The sequence below is a fragment of the Engystomops pustulosus genome, chromosome 10, assembly GCF_040894005.1.
Source record: "Engystomops pustulosus chromosome 10, aEngPut4.maternal, whole genome shotgun sequence".
Classification (NCBI taxonomy): Eukaryota; Metazoa; Chordata; class Amphibia; order Anura; family Leptodactylidae; genus Engystomops; species Engystomops pustulosus.
Genome location: NC_092420.1, coordinates 55,656,985 through 55,673,855, shown reverse-complemented (window position 1 = coordinate 55,673,855; position 16,871 = coordinate 55,656,985). Strand labels below are relative to the sequence as shown.

The 16,871-nt window shown below is 38.9% G+C and overlaps 1 protein-coding gene across 7 annotated transcripts in view; it reads left to right on the top strand.

Moving 5' to 3' along the window:
• The window catches only part of COL11A1 (collagen type XI alpha 1 chain), a 155,893-nt gene that overhangs the window by 120,884 nt on the left and 18,138 nt on the right, over window positions 1-16,871 (top strand). For all 7 annotated transcript variants that reach the window (XM_072128035.1, XM_072128041.1, XM_072128037.1 and 4 more), the window contains 11 exons: window positions 181-288; window positions 755-844; window positions 1,647-1,700; window positions 2,234-2,341; window positions 5,222-5,329; window positions 6,439-6,492; window positions 8,192-8,245; window positions 8,569-8,676; window positions 12,503-12,556; window positions 12,685-12,738; window positions 12,839-12,892. In XM_072128035.1, coding sequence (XP_071984136.1) covers window positions 181-288; window positions 755-844; window positions 1,647-1,700; window positions 2,234-2,341; window positions 5,222-5,329; window positions 6,439-6,492; window positions 8,192-8,245; window positions 8,569-8,676; window positions 12,503-12,556; window positions 12,685-12,738; window positions 12,839-12,892 — 846 coding nt within the window. The remainder of the gene's footprint in view (window positions 1-180; window positions 289-754; window positions 845-1,646; window positions 1,701-2,233; window positions 2,342-5,221; window positions 5,330-6,438; window positions 6,493-8,191; window positions 8,246-8,568; window positions 8,677-12,502; window positions 12,557-12,684; window positions 12,739-12,838; window positions 12,893-16,871) is intronic.

Below are 16,871 nucleotides of genomic sequence, written 5' to 3'. Positions count from 1 at the left end.
TCAACTTAAGTTTTGCATGAATGTCTCTCTCACACTCTCTCAACATCCATCCTTTATTTCACTTCTCAATATAAAAGTGTACTATACATATGTAACAATAGGTTTTGATCAGTTTTTGTTGGCTTTGGGCATACGATAACTAAGTTTTTATGAAAACACAAATCTACCGTTTTCACCTAGGGTCCAACTGGCGAGACTGGTCCTATTGGAGAGAGAGGACATCCTGGACCTCCAGGTCCACCAGGAGAGCAAGGTTTACCTGGTGCTGCTGGCAAAGAGGGAGCAAAGGTGAGTTGTTGTTTTTTTTATCACAGAATATTTAAAATAAAGACAAAACTACAAAAAAAACCATTATTCTCACTCTCAATAAAAGATGTCTTTTTGGCTATTGTGAAAAAGCGCAAAAGGATTCAATTGCAAAACTAATAATTGATCCATATAATACAGTCTTACCGGTTTTGGCTTATGAATCCTTACTTTCAGTAAAATATGTGCTGGTTTTGCAGGATCATCTAGTATAAGTCCTTAAAATGGATTTATTTGGTTATATGGTTACTTATCCAAGGACTGGACAAGCAAAGCTTTTTTCACTATTGCATGCCTAAGTATCATTAAATATGAAAGACCTAGCACCATTCAAAACATAACTTAAGAACCAATTTTATGTTTCTATTAAGTAGAAAGAAAAATATAACCTCTTTATATGACTATTTCAATTTAACTTTGAATCAAATCACCATTTCTTTTCAAATAGGGAGATCCAGGCCCCTCAGGAGTTCCTGGTAAAGATGGTCCTCCAGGTTTACGTGGATTCCCAGGAGAGAGAGGACTTCCTGGAGCTTCGGTAAGACATACTCAATTACAGGAATCTATACTACATAAAGGCAAGGGAAGGGGCTTAAGAAAGGGATGTAATTATATATTAATATACCATCAGTTATATATTTCTGTACAATCACTGTACAATTTCTGTTATATCTCTGCTGTCTCTGCTGTGCAGTGCTCCTGAGCTCAGTTATTCCGCAAATTCACAGTTCTTACAGTAAAGAAGCCTTATCAGCTTTGGAGATTAAACCTTTGTTTACTCCAGATGGAGAAAGTGAACCCATGCTTTAGAGAAAACAACTTTAACCAATCACTATCTATAGGCCTGGGTTCTGTTCATAATCTTCTTCAGAATGGCTGTGCACTGTGAAATAGGAAAGCAATAGGAAATCAAACACAATTTCCTGTATACAGATTACAATTAGCCTTTTAGTATTAAGATTGGTTACAGTTAAATAATGGTGTTACCAAAAATTTTATAAATTTTTATGTCATAGCCAACTTAAAAAAATAAAAAAAAGTTATGGCAGCTCTAACACAAACATGTTCTAAGTATCACAATGACAAAACGGACTGAATTGTATTAAAATCATGGTTAGAGACTTGGCACTGTAGTTCTTTACAGTTGCTTTGCCATTTCCTTTGAGGTTTCCATAGTCTAATAATTGTCCCGTTGTGTGCCCTCACAAGTATCTTGATGACTACATAGTTGAACCACCTGTTATATAAGAGCAATTACTAAACTTGATGTAAAGCTATAAATATAGACATTTTATGTTTTTTTTTCAATAAGATTTTTATACAGTCTTATTTTATCTTAGGGTCCTGCAGGTTTGAAAGGCGGAGAAGGACCACAAGGCCCATCAGGTCCAATTGTAAGTAGTTATTTTATTGTACCTTCTATGTCTCATGTTAGGTAACTAAAATTTTTGATATAATTTGTTGTTAAAATATGTTTGTGCATACATGTAGAGAAGGTATAAAAAGTTCCCTTGATTTAAGAATTGGATATTACCAGTGGAAGTGAATGGATGAGAGAAGTTATTAGCATTGGATAATCTTGACATACATGATGTTAACATTGCAGCATGAAAATATTCATGACCTAAGCAGACACATATATATTTAGTCTCTGCTACTTAGGTTATGACAGTTAAACAAATCTACTCAGGGGCGTAACTTGAGGGGGTGCAGAGAATGAGGTCGCAACCGGGCCCAAGAGGCTTTGGGGGCCCATAAGGTCTCACTTTCCCATATGAGAAGGCTGGTACTGTAAACTATACATTATAGTCGGGGGGGCCTGGCACAGACTTTGCACTGGGGCCCATCAGTGTCAAGTTACGCCACTGAATCTACTGTATATTATTGTTGCTAATTCATATATATGTTCTTCTTTAATCTGGTATAGGGTTCACCTGGAGAGAGAGGAGCTGCCGGTACTGCTGGACCCATTGGTCTCCCAGGAAGGCCTGGACCTCAGGGCCCACCAGGACCTGCAGGAGAAAAGGGAGCTCCCGTAAGTATCACACTATAGACACGTTATTTGTGACGCTGAGCTCATACATATATAACATAGTATCATATATGTATACGGAATCACCTAATATAAAAGTAAGGGAAGCACAGATCCATAAATTAGCATCCGCACAGAGAAGATTGGAGGTATTTCTGAAAGCAGAATAAAGAAACAGTTAACACAGCAGCTATTTATTCCAAGGTTATGTTTATGCCTAGTCTAGATAAAAGTGCAATTAATTCTCCCACATGATTAAGACTTGTAAGAAATGTCGGGAAACTCAGAAGGCAATTTATTCAGCACAGATATGTCCTTCCTATTGATGTTGTTTAAGTCCCATCTCTAGGCAACCTTTTTTGTATCTATGTTTCCGCAGTCTTGCAGTTATTAGGTTTTATAATCCAAACAATTCTGGAAAGACTTTAAGCAGCCTCTAGGCGGAAACATTAGCTTTATTATTATTCCAGGGGCCAGGAGTATGTGACACACAATGTTGTTGGAGTAAATATCCTTCCTGAAAGTCCAGGAGTGTAGCATCAGACTTCTAGCTTAAAAGAAAGGCAAACAGTTGAGAAAACTAAGTCTTCTAATGTGTATGTATGTTTGAAATAGGAAATTCAGATTCTGAGACTGACCTGGGGGTGAGTGATGGCTTTTTCCATATGGTTGTTTAATCTACCATCCAAATCCAGCATAATAAATCAGAGACACTTACTCTTAGATCCAGGCACTGTGACTGTGGTAATATTCTTATAATTTTTATCCCCGACCTCCTTCCTACTAAAATCAACTTTTAAAATTATGCTAATGAGCTCGAAGGCTATGGGTGTGTTACAGTTGTTACCCTGCACTAGTAGTTCTCAGTTTTGCCCTGCCCTCTGCAATTCCTGTAATCTTGGCAGTAGTGAGCATTCAGTGGGAGGGGGTAGTACTTATACAGAATGTAACAGCCTATGCATCTGCAGCACAGAAGGGCTCTAATAACATGCCCATAGCCTTTCTGGCTCTTTAATATAATTTTTAGAAGGAAAGCGGCCATAACAAAAATAAAAATATAACCACAGTCATGGTACCTGGATCTATGAGTAAGTGCCCCTTGTATATCATGCTTGATTTTGATGGTAGATTTCCTTAAGCCCAGGAGAGAAAAACTATTGAACCAGTAAAGAGAACAAACTTTGGCAGATCTTTGCACTCTCATGCAAATGAACGAAATTTTTATGTATGTACAGTATGTTCGTATGTGTGTCCTGCATAGTTTCAATGGATAACACATGAATAGATTGATTTCGATGGGCTTATGCTCATGGCCATGGTTCCCACTACCTTGTATAGGATCTGTCAGTCTTATCCTCAAAACTCAAGAGAAGGTGCTTTTCCTGCACATCTTTGCAGCTCAGACAGTCTCCGTGGCTGCCATTGATTTGTTGGGGGACATGCCAATGACATGTGTCCCACAAACAAGGGACTGTGTATCCGGTGTTTGCAGCCTGATGCTCATGGATCTCTGCTTGCTGTCATTCTATAGAAAGCTTCTATTTTCACCTAAGTGGACAGAAAATTGACAACGGGCACACAAATGCACAGCTCGTTATATCACACAGCTCTGTTTCCTCTCTGTGATATAACGAGCCGCGCACCTTTGTGACCATGGCCAGATTTCTATCCTCTGGTGGTGAACATAGAAGATTTCCCTAGAAGTATACTGGAAAAAAAAATTTGCAGAAATGGGGATACACCTTTAACTCTGTACAAAACACACATGGACTTTAAGGTTCATTGTCTACACATTAGATGATTAAATCTTATGATTGGGGCTTTGAGCTCCAGCAAACCTCTTTGGGACTCTTAAGAAAGAGTAGACACACAGCCATACAGTATGGACTCTTAGTAGGCCAATAACTCCATATTATAACTCTTTAGTATAATTATTATTACAATCACTTGTGCACATAAAGTATAGGATAAATCCTCACATGTAAAAGAGGAAATGTAATATTAGCATTAGTAGTGTGATTGCTGGATGAAATAATTATGCAGCTTTTTAGCATTGCCGCATGATACACTGTGATGGCCAGATCTGCAGTCTGCGTTAGACACTGACCTCTGCTCCATCTGTCTGGTTTATTCATTGTATATAGTGCTATGCTGACACATTCATTCAATCTTCACAGCTTCTTCACTCTAGTATGCATTATATGACATATAAGGACAGTATTTCATGAAAATTGATGATACACAGATTATTAGGATTACTATTTTGATTTATCATAATGATGGATGTTTCCTGTTGACAGGAAAATTAAACATCCTCTCAGCCACTAATGTATTATATCGAGAAGAACATGGGCTAAATCGCTGTCTACGTAGAGAATATTAGCATTTAGCAGTTATACTCAACAGTATAAAGAAAAACAATGTGTTTTATAGTCTACAAGGCCTATTCTATTCTGGTTTATACATAACCAAAATCAACCCAAGAGAAACTAAATTCTCAATACAAGGATTGAGATATGCAAATGGAGAATGGAAAACTGTGGGGAGAGAGCTCCCTATAAGTCACTGCCCAACTCTCTTGGTGGTCTCCTAAAGTAAACATAAACCCCCTACTGATGTAACAATTGAGGAGAATTTTTTGAGTGCATCTTCCACAATGACTCAAGTTCAATGTAAACCGTTTGTAGCTCTATAGCCTTAGATCAATGCTATTGAGGCTCAATCTTAGGCTTGACAGGCTTACTATGGACAACAGATTCTGAGATTTAATAACTAATCTGGTTAATTATACATTGATAACAGTACAGCTTCTTCTCTATAACTTTCTTTTTTATAAGCTCAGTTTGTTGAACACTTCTGTTTTCTGTTGTTATCTCATGAAAGGGAGAGAAAGGACCTCAAGGACCTGCTGGCCGAGATGGAGTACAAGGACCTGTAGGACTTCCAGGACCTGCTGGCCCACAAGGGCCACCTGGTGAAGATGGTGACAAGGTAATCACCGTAGTCTGTAGAATATGTGATATTTAAGCCCCCTCTATTGTGTGTATAGTAGTGCATGTAAGTAAGAGGTTATACATGTCCGATTGCTGGGAATCTCACTGTTAGATCCACAATCACAAGAACAGGGTTCTGCTTTAATGGAGTGACAGCAGCTCACGTGAACTGATGCTCCAGTCAAAATCTATGGGTCAGATTGTCAAATATAGTGGTTGGTCACCTTCAGTGACATTAAGTACGTTAGTTATGGCCGGATTCAGACAGGTGCATTCAGTCTATGGAAAACAGAGCATATATCAGCCATATTTCCTGAAATAAATAATGCCACTGGACATGGACTGACAGCATAGTCATAGTCACAGTCATCCTCCCACGTGAACACTACATCATTCTGTACTTATGTTTCCATTAGGAACCAGTGAGACACTAGGAGTTTCTCCCTCCCAGAGTGGATACTGTCCACTAAGGGAAACATGATTATGGCATTGATGACGCTATTAGTCCAGATACCATAGTAGTCAAACCAGATGTGCGTTTTCAAAGAACAACTGAAGCTGTCATGTAGATTGTATGTATATATATATATAAATAATATATTTAGTGCTGTATGGAATTTTATATATGTATTTTGGTATTTCCCATTTGTTACCTCAGCTTTGAAGTCTTTTTAAGTTTCTGGATGTTTTGCTATAATGTTTTAAAGCAAAGGGTTTAGATACTGAGTGAAATTGTTATCCATGCAATGAATGATATCATGGCTCATAAATCGCACTTTCTTTTACAGTATGTACTGATGGTACTATTTTCTTCAGTACTCGCCTGTCATCTTGTAAGCCATTAATGTCAGCCCCCCTGATCCTATTAGTAATCACCTCCCGCCTCTCTTACTGTCTCCCATCTCCCACTCAGTGATCATCTATTTAAACCTCTGGGAGAGTTTTCAGCAAATCCCAGCGAGCGCCATGCTAATCAATGCCAGGATTAAGCTGTCAGAATATGAGGAGTAATCAATACACACAATGCCAGCTCCGACCCACTGATGTCACATTCACACTGCTCGGAATCCCTCCAATAATTCATTTTTCTTCCATTTTTTTTAACAGGGTGAAATAGGAGAGCCTGGCCAAAAGGGAGGCAAGGGAGATAAAGGCGAGCAGGTGAGTGTATAAATGTGCATACATTTACAGTCTGGCAGAATAAAAACTGAATATTTATTCAAAATTACTGTATGAGACTTCAAAGATGCTTTATAGTCTGTGTAGGCTCTGGCATTAATCATTGAAAATGATGAGTAATTACACAGGTACCACAAGGGTAGTGGGCATTACGTGAACACCTAGCACACAACTCGCCCATCTAACATAAATAATAATAATAACAAATCTTTATTTATATAGCGCACACAGATTACGCAGCGCTGCACAAAGCATGTCAAATTGGTCCCTCTCCCCAATGGGGCTCACAATCTAAACAACCTAACAGTATGTTTTTGGAGTGTGAGAGGAAACCGGAGTACCCGGAGGAAACCCACGCAAACATGGAGAGAACATACAAACTATTTGCAGATGTTGACCTGGTTGGGATTCGAACCCAGGACCCCAGTGCTGCAAGGCAGAAGTGCTACTCACTCAGCCACCGTGCCGCCCTCACTTCTTAACACATCCATACACTTCATCTGTAATAGTAGTTCTTCCTTCATCTGTATTTTTACAACAGACCAAGGAAGGCATGTCCTCTTTGACCTCTCCACCAACTTCTTGAATGTTCATGGTTTTGGAAAAGTTGAACTCAAAAAGGTTTAACTCAAAAAAAAAATGTTGTACTCGAACGGACATTTGCATGAAAAATTATTTAAATCAAGTCAATTCAAAATTCTAGAAACTTCAGCTGTGTGGAGTAGATTTTGTACAGTAAATTATCTGAGGTAAAACTGCACTAGTTGTCCATGTAAACCAATCAGAGCTCAGCTTTAGTTTTACAAACAGTTGTGGGAAAATGAAAGATAAGCTCTGATTGGTTGACATGATCTAGAACAGTTCTGCTCTGACACTTCTGATACATCTCCCCCAAAATCTGTATGTGTTACATTACATACATATTTCACCACAGATATTGTAGCAGATTTCAATTAAATGTTGCATACAGAATTGACACACTAGGGTTTTTTAAACTCATTACTTCTTGTCAATTTCCATATTGTAAAAACATATTATTGTATCAGATTTAAAAAATCTTATTGGGGCCAATGTATTATGCTTCGATCGCTAGTATACAAGCAGGTAATATATGAAAAAGCAAATATTTCTGGTGCATGTCATTGAAATTGCAACTCATTGGTGCAGTTTATAGCTAAAACCTACATCAAGCCATTGACATATTTCAATTCCAGTGTGCGAGCCCTGCACCAGACTTATTAAGTGCCTGTTTGATGAATTGGCCCCAGTAACTTTACAGGGTTTATAAGTGAACATTGAGGGGCAGGGAAAGATAAAAAATAAATAAAACATACTTGCCATGCTATGGCACACTGTATCAGCAGTGCGGTGCAGCCCCTTGGTTTTTGTACACTCTAGGACGGATCAAAAGTGTTAGGGGGGACATAGCTATTGCAGACAATCCGTGACCTCAGCAGGTACAGGGGCAGGAATAGTGACTTCACCATTCCTGCTGCTGATTGGTCACAGCATCCACATCAGCCAAGCTTTTAAGATCTGATTGAGATGGGGAGATAGTTAAGATAAGTATGTTTTAGTTTTTTATCTTATCTTTTTAACAGTGCCGGTTATTTTGCTGTAGCTGTAGCTGATGCAATTTCATGATTTGAGTAACATTTCTCATTTTAATCTCTATTTCTAGGGTCCTCCTGGACCAGCCGGTTTACAAGGCCCAGTTGGAGCTCCAGGTCCCGCTGTAAGTAATTTAATAATGACATTTTAGAACATGTAATAGATGTAAAGATGTAATAGACAATGCATGAAAAATAGCACATTACCAGCATCTTTCATCCTATGTATTGTAGCCCTGGAAAAATTTTAAGAAGAAATGCATATAAGATGTGAATGAAAATGGGAGATTGAGCACTGTAGTATGTTGGAAGGCAACACTGATAGCATATTCCATTATGATGGATGCCGAAATTAAATGTCAGCACTATGTGAACTACAGGAGGAAAAATGGAAATGGAGCATCTTTCAGTTGTTGTTAACACCTTTCTGATATTTTGATATTTACAGGGATCTGATGGAGAACCTGGCCCTAGAGGTCAACAGGGAATGTTTGGGCAAAAGGGTGATGAAGGTGCTCGTGGATTCCCAGGTCCTCCTGGTCCAATTGGTCTGCAAGTGAGTAGAATGAGTGCTGAATGGTCCTGAATAATTTACCCACCACTCTTGAATCTTGGGTAACATATTGTATAATAGAGGTCTACATATTTCTTTTTCTAGATTTGAGCGAATCTTCGATTCAAGATTCATAGAATTTTTGGTCAAACTTCTCAAAAGATTTAGTTAGGGTTCAAACCCAATCGGTCCAAACCAATATATGGTATATAACCCCCCCCCCCCTAGTCCTCTAAAGCACAGAAGATCTCTCATTCATTTATCTCCTTAATTTTCCTTCCTCCCTAATCTCTGAGATGAATGACAGTATCAGCCATTTTAAAAGATTTGTCCCGAATCTACGAACCGACAAAAATATTTGTTCTTCTTTGCAACAAACAAAGAAATTTAGAAATTTGGCCATGACAACTTATTTCAGAAAAATTCATAGCAGGAGAATATGTAATGCTACTAAATGAATGATTCTGAGGAAGGTTTTTATGTATCTAGTTCATGAATGTTGATTGGGTTGTAAAATCACAACTCTACAAATCTTACTTTTGTAAATGCCCCAGTCATATTTCCTTTTATCTAGTGCAGCTCCACACAGTGTACAAAGGATATTCCCTTTGTTGCAATAAATGGTATGCCCTCTGCATATTCAAGCAATCTGCTCAGCAAACCCAGAGCAATGTGTATGTTTATGTATATATCCATTAGCAGTGAATCTGTGCTGGCATTTCTGGCATCAGATGAAGATATTACAGGGACACAGGAGGTGCCCTATGCCCTTAGCAGATGAAATGAGTGCACGAGGAGATGGCACAGCCCTGATCTGTGGGTATCAGTCTGGCGGAGACTCAGTCAGCAGCCCTGGCAGACTGAATAAATGGGCCATCAGCTCAGTAATCAGTACTTTGCCAGCTGGCAGGGATTATTCATGTGCCACTGTGCTCCAAGCAGAGAGTTACTGATGTTACAAATCCAGGAGAGGGAAGATTCTTCGCTTATCGGTGGCTCATTTATCAGAGAGGTGCACTGCACAGAGATGTACTTTCTGAGATGATCAGTATGAAACACAGAATACATTTCTGCAATGCTCTGTGAATAGTAAAAATAAATATGAGTTTCTATATATCCTATTATTTATTCCGTTTGCTTCTCACAATGTAATATAAATGTTAAATGGCAAAATAGACCCGCTGCTCTGTTTATAAAGAAGCATATAGGTAAGGAAGAACTGGTGCGCAGAGTGCAAAGGGGAGGGCCAACCTGTCATCTGCCATGGCCAGCAGATTTAGTACTGGGCACATCCGTTGTAGGCAGTTACTTACATCATTTTGTGATGAGTAGAACCAGTTTATATATTCAGAGAAATAACATTTACATTTACAGTGTAATTTTATGCATCTATAAATCTAACACTCCTGTCTGGAGATAGAATTCTACTTTCCACCCCACCCATTTACTGGAAGGAGATTGCACAGATTGCTGCTGCTATTAAATTTAAAAAGATGGTATATTAACAACTGAAAAGTAAATATTTGGCTTTTCCACCCGCTTTTCAAAAGTCGAGTGGGCGGTGTGACAATATTAAATACTTTTTGATGATAGAAATCTGTAGTGTAGTGCAGTGTATGGCCTGGTAGATCATTCGCATAGTTTTCCGACAAATCAGTTGTGATCAAGGAAGAAAAAAGGAATAACTGCCCAGACAGCCCTCTCATATGTAAACCTAGCATTAGAGATGAACCAAAGTCATAGGCATTACATTTAAATCTGTCCTTCTGAATCTTGTCTGCAAGATGTGGCAAGTCAATCTGGGGAAGCTAACGTGCATAAAACTTTGGTGTGGGCTCCGTACCAAATAAAGGTGGGATACACACTTATTTCAGCAAGACTAACCAATCTCCTAATGTGTGTGGAGGTTGCAAGCCTTTCATCCAACGCCAGAAGTTTTGTTCTTATTGGTGTCATAACAGAGAACTCTATTGCTGCCTTCACTTTTCCCAATCAGAACAAATTCCAGCAAGAAACATCTGAGGGTGCGTCCACACGTTCAGTTTTTCAGATGCAGTTTTTAGAGCCAAAAGCAGATGTGGTTAATAATGGGTTGAGACAAATAATTGAAAGGTGCTGCTCCTTCTCCTCCCTTAATAAAGATCGTGAGTCCAATTTCCTGCACGTGTCGCTTCGCCCTCTGAGGTCTGCCGGAGTTCACCTTCTTCTTCCCGGTGCATGTTCGTGCTGATCTTGTGACACAATTTGGTTTTTAAATTCCGTGGTTTGTCTGAATCAGTCGGGTTGTCCGACGTCCACGGCCCCGATTTGTGTCGCATGCAAGCCGACACCAATGCGCAACAATCCGATCGCGTGCGCCAAAAAACTGGGGCAATTCAGGCCAAATTGGAAAAAATTGCGAAACCCGACGGAAATGCGTCCGATGGACCCTTAGTAAATGTGCCCCAATGAGTTATCATAAAGGTTTTTTTCAGATTTATAGTTTTTTTCCCTCTTTTTGGGAGAAAACATGTAGATCTTTCCATTAAAGCTATGTAATCAAAACTCCTACCATTAGTGTCCTCTGTGTGCTCCCTCATTTACAGAGCATCTAACAAGTACTTATCTGATCATAAATGTCAGACCTATATTTTATTGTTCAACTGAAATATTTTCTGAAATTAGGGAAAAAAACAAATGTCTATTGTGGTTTTACAGTGTTTCCACAGTTTTCAGTTATGGACTTACTATATCCATGTCCCCTGAATCATGAACTAGGTATTATACAATGATAGTTTTGTCATGTTTTGTGTTCTTCTTAAGCACATCTTACAAGTGTAATTGCAATTCCATAATGAAGATAAACTCCATTTTATGCACAATGCAGATGTACATTTTAAAATACAATGTCCTGCCGGTAGCTGCGGAGAGAAATAAATGATGTGCCTTTCCGTATTGCCAATAGCAGCTTCACATATCATCAGTTTGGCCCAGCAGGACATAAATTATTAACCATGCTCGCACTACAACTGCTGTGTACAGTTTTCATCATCCGTTTACAGCCGCCAACATCCTGCGGCCAACATGGCATTTGTATCTTTTAGCGGAGCTATAGCTGAAGGATTGATAGCTAAATGTTATAGAAGCACCGCATGCGCTTTGCCACTTTGGACCCAATTGATGCAGAAGGTTTTCATGAAGTCTGTGTGAACCTGTATATTTAACACTTAACTCTGAGTTATTGAGTGATATATTTACACAAGATGGATAAACTTGTTCTTTAGGAGAAAATGATAGCTCACAATATGCTTGTAGGTTTGAGCTCAGTTTTGCTATACTGCTGCAGTGCTCTATAATATTCTTCAATAATATTTATATCATTCTTTACTCTAAAATCATGCCAATTAGTGTAATGGCAGCTGAGCAAGTTTATTTCAGTAGGATCACCATGGAGCATGGTCTTCGTTCCCATCCTTCTGTTCTCAGGCCATCACCATTGGTATCTCATATCAGCTTCCTCCTCTTTTAAGAGACCTGCATGCTCAGCCAAATTGAATTTGCGAGTTTTTGGGATCTTTGGAAATGAAAGCTGTTGGATGAACAAGCATTCAACTAACAGCTAGCTAATTTTAGGTGTGTTAATAGTGTTCCTTCTCACCCTAAAATGATGTAATGCATAGTGCATTCCTAAAATGAATTGTTATGTGTATCGGTAAGTTTATACTAAGCAGAAACATCTTCACACAGTATCTTCAAAACCAAATCTACTCAGTAATCTAAGAATAAAAAGCATATTTCCATAATAAGGTTCACTCTGGTTAACCAACACTGATCTGTTTACTAATTTCAGGGTCTTCCTGGACCTCCAGGTGAAAAGGGAGAAAACGGTGATGTCGGTCCCATGGTAAGTGCAACATTATGAGAAGTAGATCTGTCCAATACGTCACCTTGCCATTTGTTTGAGCGTAAATTATTTTTATGCCTTCAAAGGTAGTCTGTCATAGATAATAACTCTGTGATTCTCTTGAAAAGGGTCCACCTGGTCCCCCTGGTCCTAGAGGTCCTCAAGGTCCTAATGGTGCAGATGTAAGTATTTGGTTTTATTGTACATGCACCTAGCATGTCTATATACCTAACATTTATACATTTATGTATGATCTACATTTATTACTCTATCTTCCTGCAGGGTCCACAAGGTCCTCCTGGTTCTATTGGATCACCTGGAGGTGTTGGAGAGAAGGTAGGTGGAAACAATTCTTTTTCTATTTATGAGGCTGTGTAAAAGTTCAGCTAAAGTACCTTTAGTATGGAGGATAGTCACTCCCTAATCATAGTCAATTACAAACACACTTAGGGGGAGATTTCTCATAAGTCTCTTAGAGCAGAACTGTTCTAGTTGCCCAATCTCCCCCTTAATGTTAAAATTAAAGGCTCCATTCACACATTGGCAAATGGCGGTTGTGAGCTAACTGCAAAAACGGGATAGAGGCCACAGAGAAGCGTTATGCACGGGCACAGTGTGTCTCACCACTCGGTGTCCAAGCTGCAAAAGTGGGGAAGGTCCTATTCCTGTCCGTATGTGCAGAGATGCTCAGCCTCTCCTCCTCCATGGATTTGCGGCCCATTCTTAATGTGGCACTAGGAGAAGATGGTTGTTGGACCAGTCCAATAGTAGATTGTGATATATTCTATATACATTTGCTTGTGCATAGTGTAAGATAAAATACACTACTGAAGTGTGTGTTGAACACTTCTTAGAAGGCTATCCCCAATGGAGATATTAGAGAAAACATAAGGCTCTATGTAAAGATGGGCGGCTTAAAATAGGCATTACGAGACTGCTTTTTAATAGAAATCTATTTATTGTGTTTCTCTGAACCTTGTGATATGGGAACATTGTGTCTCCAGAGTTTTTCCTCACCTCTCTTGAGTTCCCATACATTGAAATGGATTTTGCCAGCAGTGTTTGCATGCAGACTCATTGCATAATAATGGCTGTCATCTTAAATCAGACAAATGCAGACTTGTATTCCTAAGGATGCGCGCAGTCCTATCAGCCAGACGCTCTGCGGGTCTATCATCTCCAAGTAGAAAGATTTTTATGGATTGTTTTTGTGTAGACTAAAATCCGAGCAGTGATGAAATCTTTATTTTTACATTTTCTGTGCAGCCTTTATAATCTCTGAAGCATTACAATGCATGTTCACGTCAGCTACTCAACAACTGTTCTGAGGCCTGAGCTATTGGGACAGCGGTGAACAGTTTTGTTATTGCATAAAACGCCTGGTATATTTCTGTATTGCTAGAATCCTATTACAGTACTTGTGCTATTGTTTGGAATATTAATATTTATATTTAGTGTTACCCCATGACTGGAGCTGTATCCTCTAGAGTACTTATAACGACTTATAGGACAGATAACTTGGCTGCAAAACATCTAAAATGTATGGCTAACTTAAAGAGAACCTGTCAGCAGAAATTGACCTAATAAACCACAACTGGTATGTCATCAGGCAGCTGAAAACTTTTTTGATCATGTCTATTTCATGGCCCAGTGCAGTGCCATTGTCCAGAAAATCAACTTTGAAGTGAGATGTAATTTGGTAGTATAAAGTCAAGGAGGCGGAGAGTTTAACACTGAAGTCAACCTTTCCTCATTTCAAAATGCCCTCTTCACTGTAATTGATTGTCCTGCATCCAGACACATCTTTAACCAGATTTCCTTCATTCTACGGTGAGGAGAGCTTGACTTCAATGCTGAGTTCTCCGCCTCCGTGACTTTATACAACCAATTTACATCTCACTTCAAAGTTGATTTTCTGGATGATGCCATCACTGAGCCATGAAAGAAACATAATCTGGAAGTTTTTACTCTGCTTCACAACATACTGATAGTGGTTAATTAGGTCAATTTCTGATGTCAAGTTTCCTTTAATGGAATTAAACATTTACACAACTATTATTATTCATCTGAACATTATTCATGTTTCCATTCCTGACCATGGTCTAAGCAACTTAAAGGATATGGCTCTTAAAATGTTTTCCACTTGGAACAATCCCTTGTAGGGCTCTGCATTAAAAAAAATGATCACACAATTTCCCTTTGCTGCCACCATCAGCCATTATCTGTGGCACTGTTACACTGTTAGCAAGTGTTCAGTTGTCTATAATGAGTTCTCTAAAGATGGTATGTAGTTAAAAATCCTACATAGGAAACCCCATTCTGTTTATTGTCAAATGAGATGAGTTTCCCATTTAATAAAATCTTTTTTTTCTTGTTTATTTAAAAAAAAAGAATTATGGAGCTAAGAGATAGTGCAAACAGGTCTTAATGTGATCACTGTGGATTGCTGGACAAAAAACATACTTACCATTGTAAACAATAGCAAATTAAGGCTTCCCATATTGCATGCAACCTGCACATACTGGGGGAACTTTTTAAGATTGGCATTTTGGAGGTCAGATCTAGCTGAGATTTCACAGCCATAGTCTCTGCCGTTTTTGTGGAGGAGACTATAGCAAATGGTGGGACTACCACATGATGCCCTGCTCTTCACCCCATATTGCCTAAAGTGGCAGAAAAGCCTCAAAATAGGTAAATATGGAGCTTTATACTTGTCTTTCTCCCTGAAAACTGTCAGGGAAGACACAATATATTTCCCCTCACTGTGTATAAACACTCTAATTATTACATTGCCAGAAGGTACAATCAATATGAGAGAATAAAGGGATTTTAACAGCTAATTACAAAAAGTTCTACTTTTACACGAACATAGTAATGACATTACATGACAAACAGGGACTTTATAAAAAAAAACATTCTTACAACACATCATATGCAAAGGATGAAGAATAATTATAACTTAATTATGTAACTAATGAAATCAGTTGGGCCTTTTTATTGACAGTGATAATAAGGTTAATATGTAAATAAGCATTTATAATTACTAGTTTGTTCAGCAATACATGTACAGTATGTCAGTATAGTTGATGTTGCTGTAATAGTCTGGGACAAGTCCTTAACATATTTAAAATATTTTTAAAAAAGTTTCCATATTTTTATTTTTATATATACTAGCTGTAATACCTGACATTGCACAGGATAGTACATAACTTTTCTTAGCTAGAAACTAAATAGATTTGCTTCAGTGACTCTTTAGAGAGAACCTGTCACCCCGTTTTGCACAGATACAGCTAGTGGCCGGTTCCTATAGAGCTCTAGTAACTACCTGACACCCTGCTTTTAGCTAAAAGTAGTTTCCCTCAGATCCCCATAAAATCAGAGTAATTATCTTGTCTGGTATCTAGGCATCTTTGGAGCGAGACAACGGGGCGTGTCCTAATGTCATGGGACCAGGGTGACATCATCAAAGGTCCTTAAGCTACTTAACATTAGCAAACTATACCCCATGTACATATCAGACCACGTAAAACAATCACAGCAGCCTCCATGGACTTCTACTCCTCTCCATACAGGTTCCTGTGATTTCATGAGATGTATGCCTAGTGTACAGTTTCTAATACTACAAAAGTTATAGTAGCTGCAATGATGTCACCCTGGTAACATGGAGTAAACCTGGGAATGGGAGGGGGTATGCACAGAATATATGCCCTCCCCCCCGTAGTAGGATAGGTTGACAAAAGACAAAAAAGAGATACAAGCGCTCTCCTCCTGCATTAAACGATATATGTGCTGTGGATGGACTCTCACGTGGTACAGTGGATCAAAGAGCATATATAATCAATTTTGGAGTATCCAGGCAGCTTCTCCACAAGCAGGTCCCATCCTCCATGTTCCAGGGTCACCGGTGGATGGTTTCCAAGACGTAAAAATACTGCTGATATTCCAAGCTTGTATATTGGTAGCACATGACCAGAAATTTAAGATCCTGTGCGTTACACCTCCGCCTCCACAACAACATTAGCCGATGACCATGAATTCTGCGAGGGTTTATAAACAATTGAATCATATTAATTCACAAATCAGCTGTCTTTTACTAAGAAGCTGAACTGTGATTGGTTGCTATATGCAACCTGATGAATATCCAGGCTAAGGGCTCATTCACATGGCCGCTGTGGGGGTCATGGTTTGCCTATGGAAGGAGGAGGGGTGAAGAGTTCTCACCCGCCCTCTTCCTAGCCCTGTGCTCTCCTAGGATCAGGTCTGAGTGAGCATACGGCCATTTAAAAGTACCCTTACTGCTACAGCAGCCAACAGA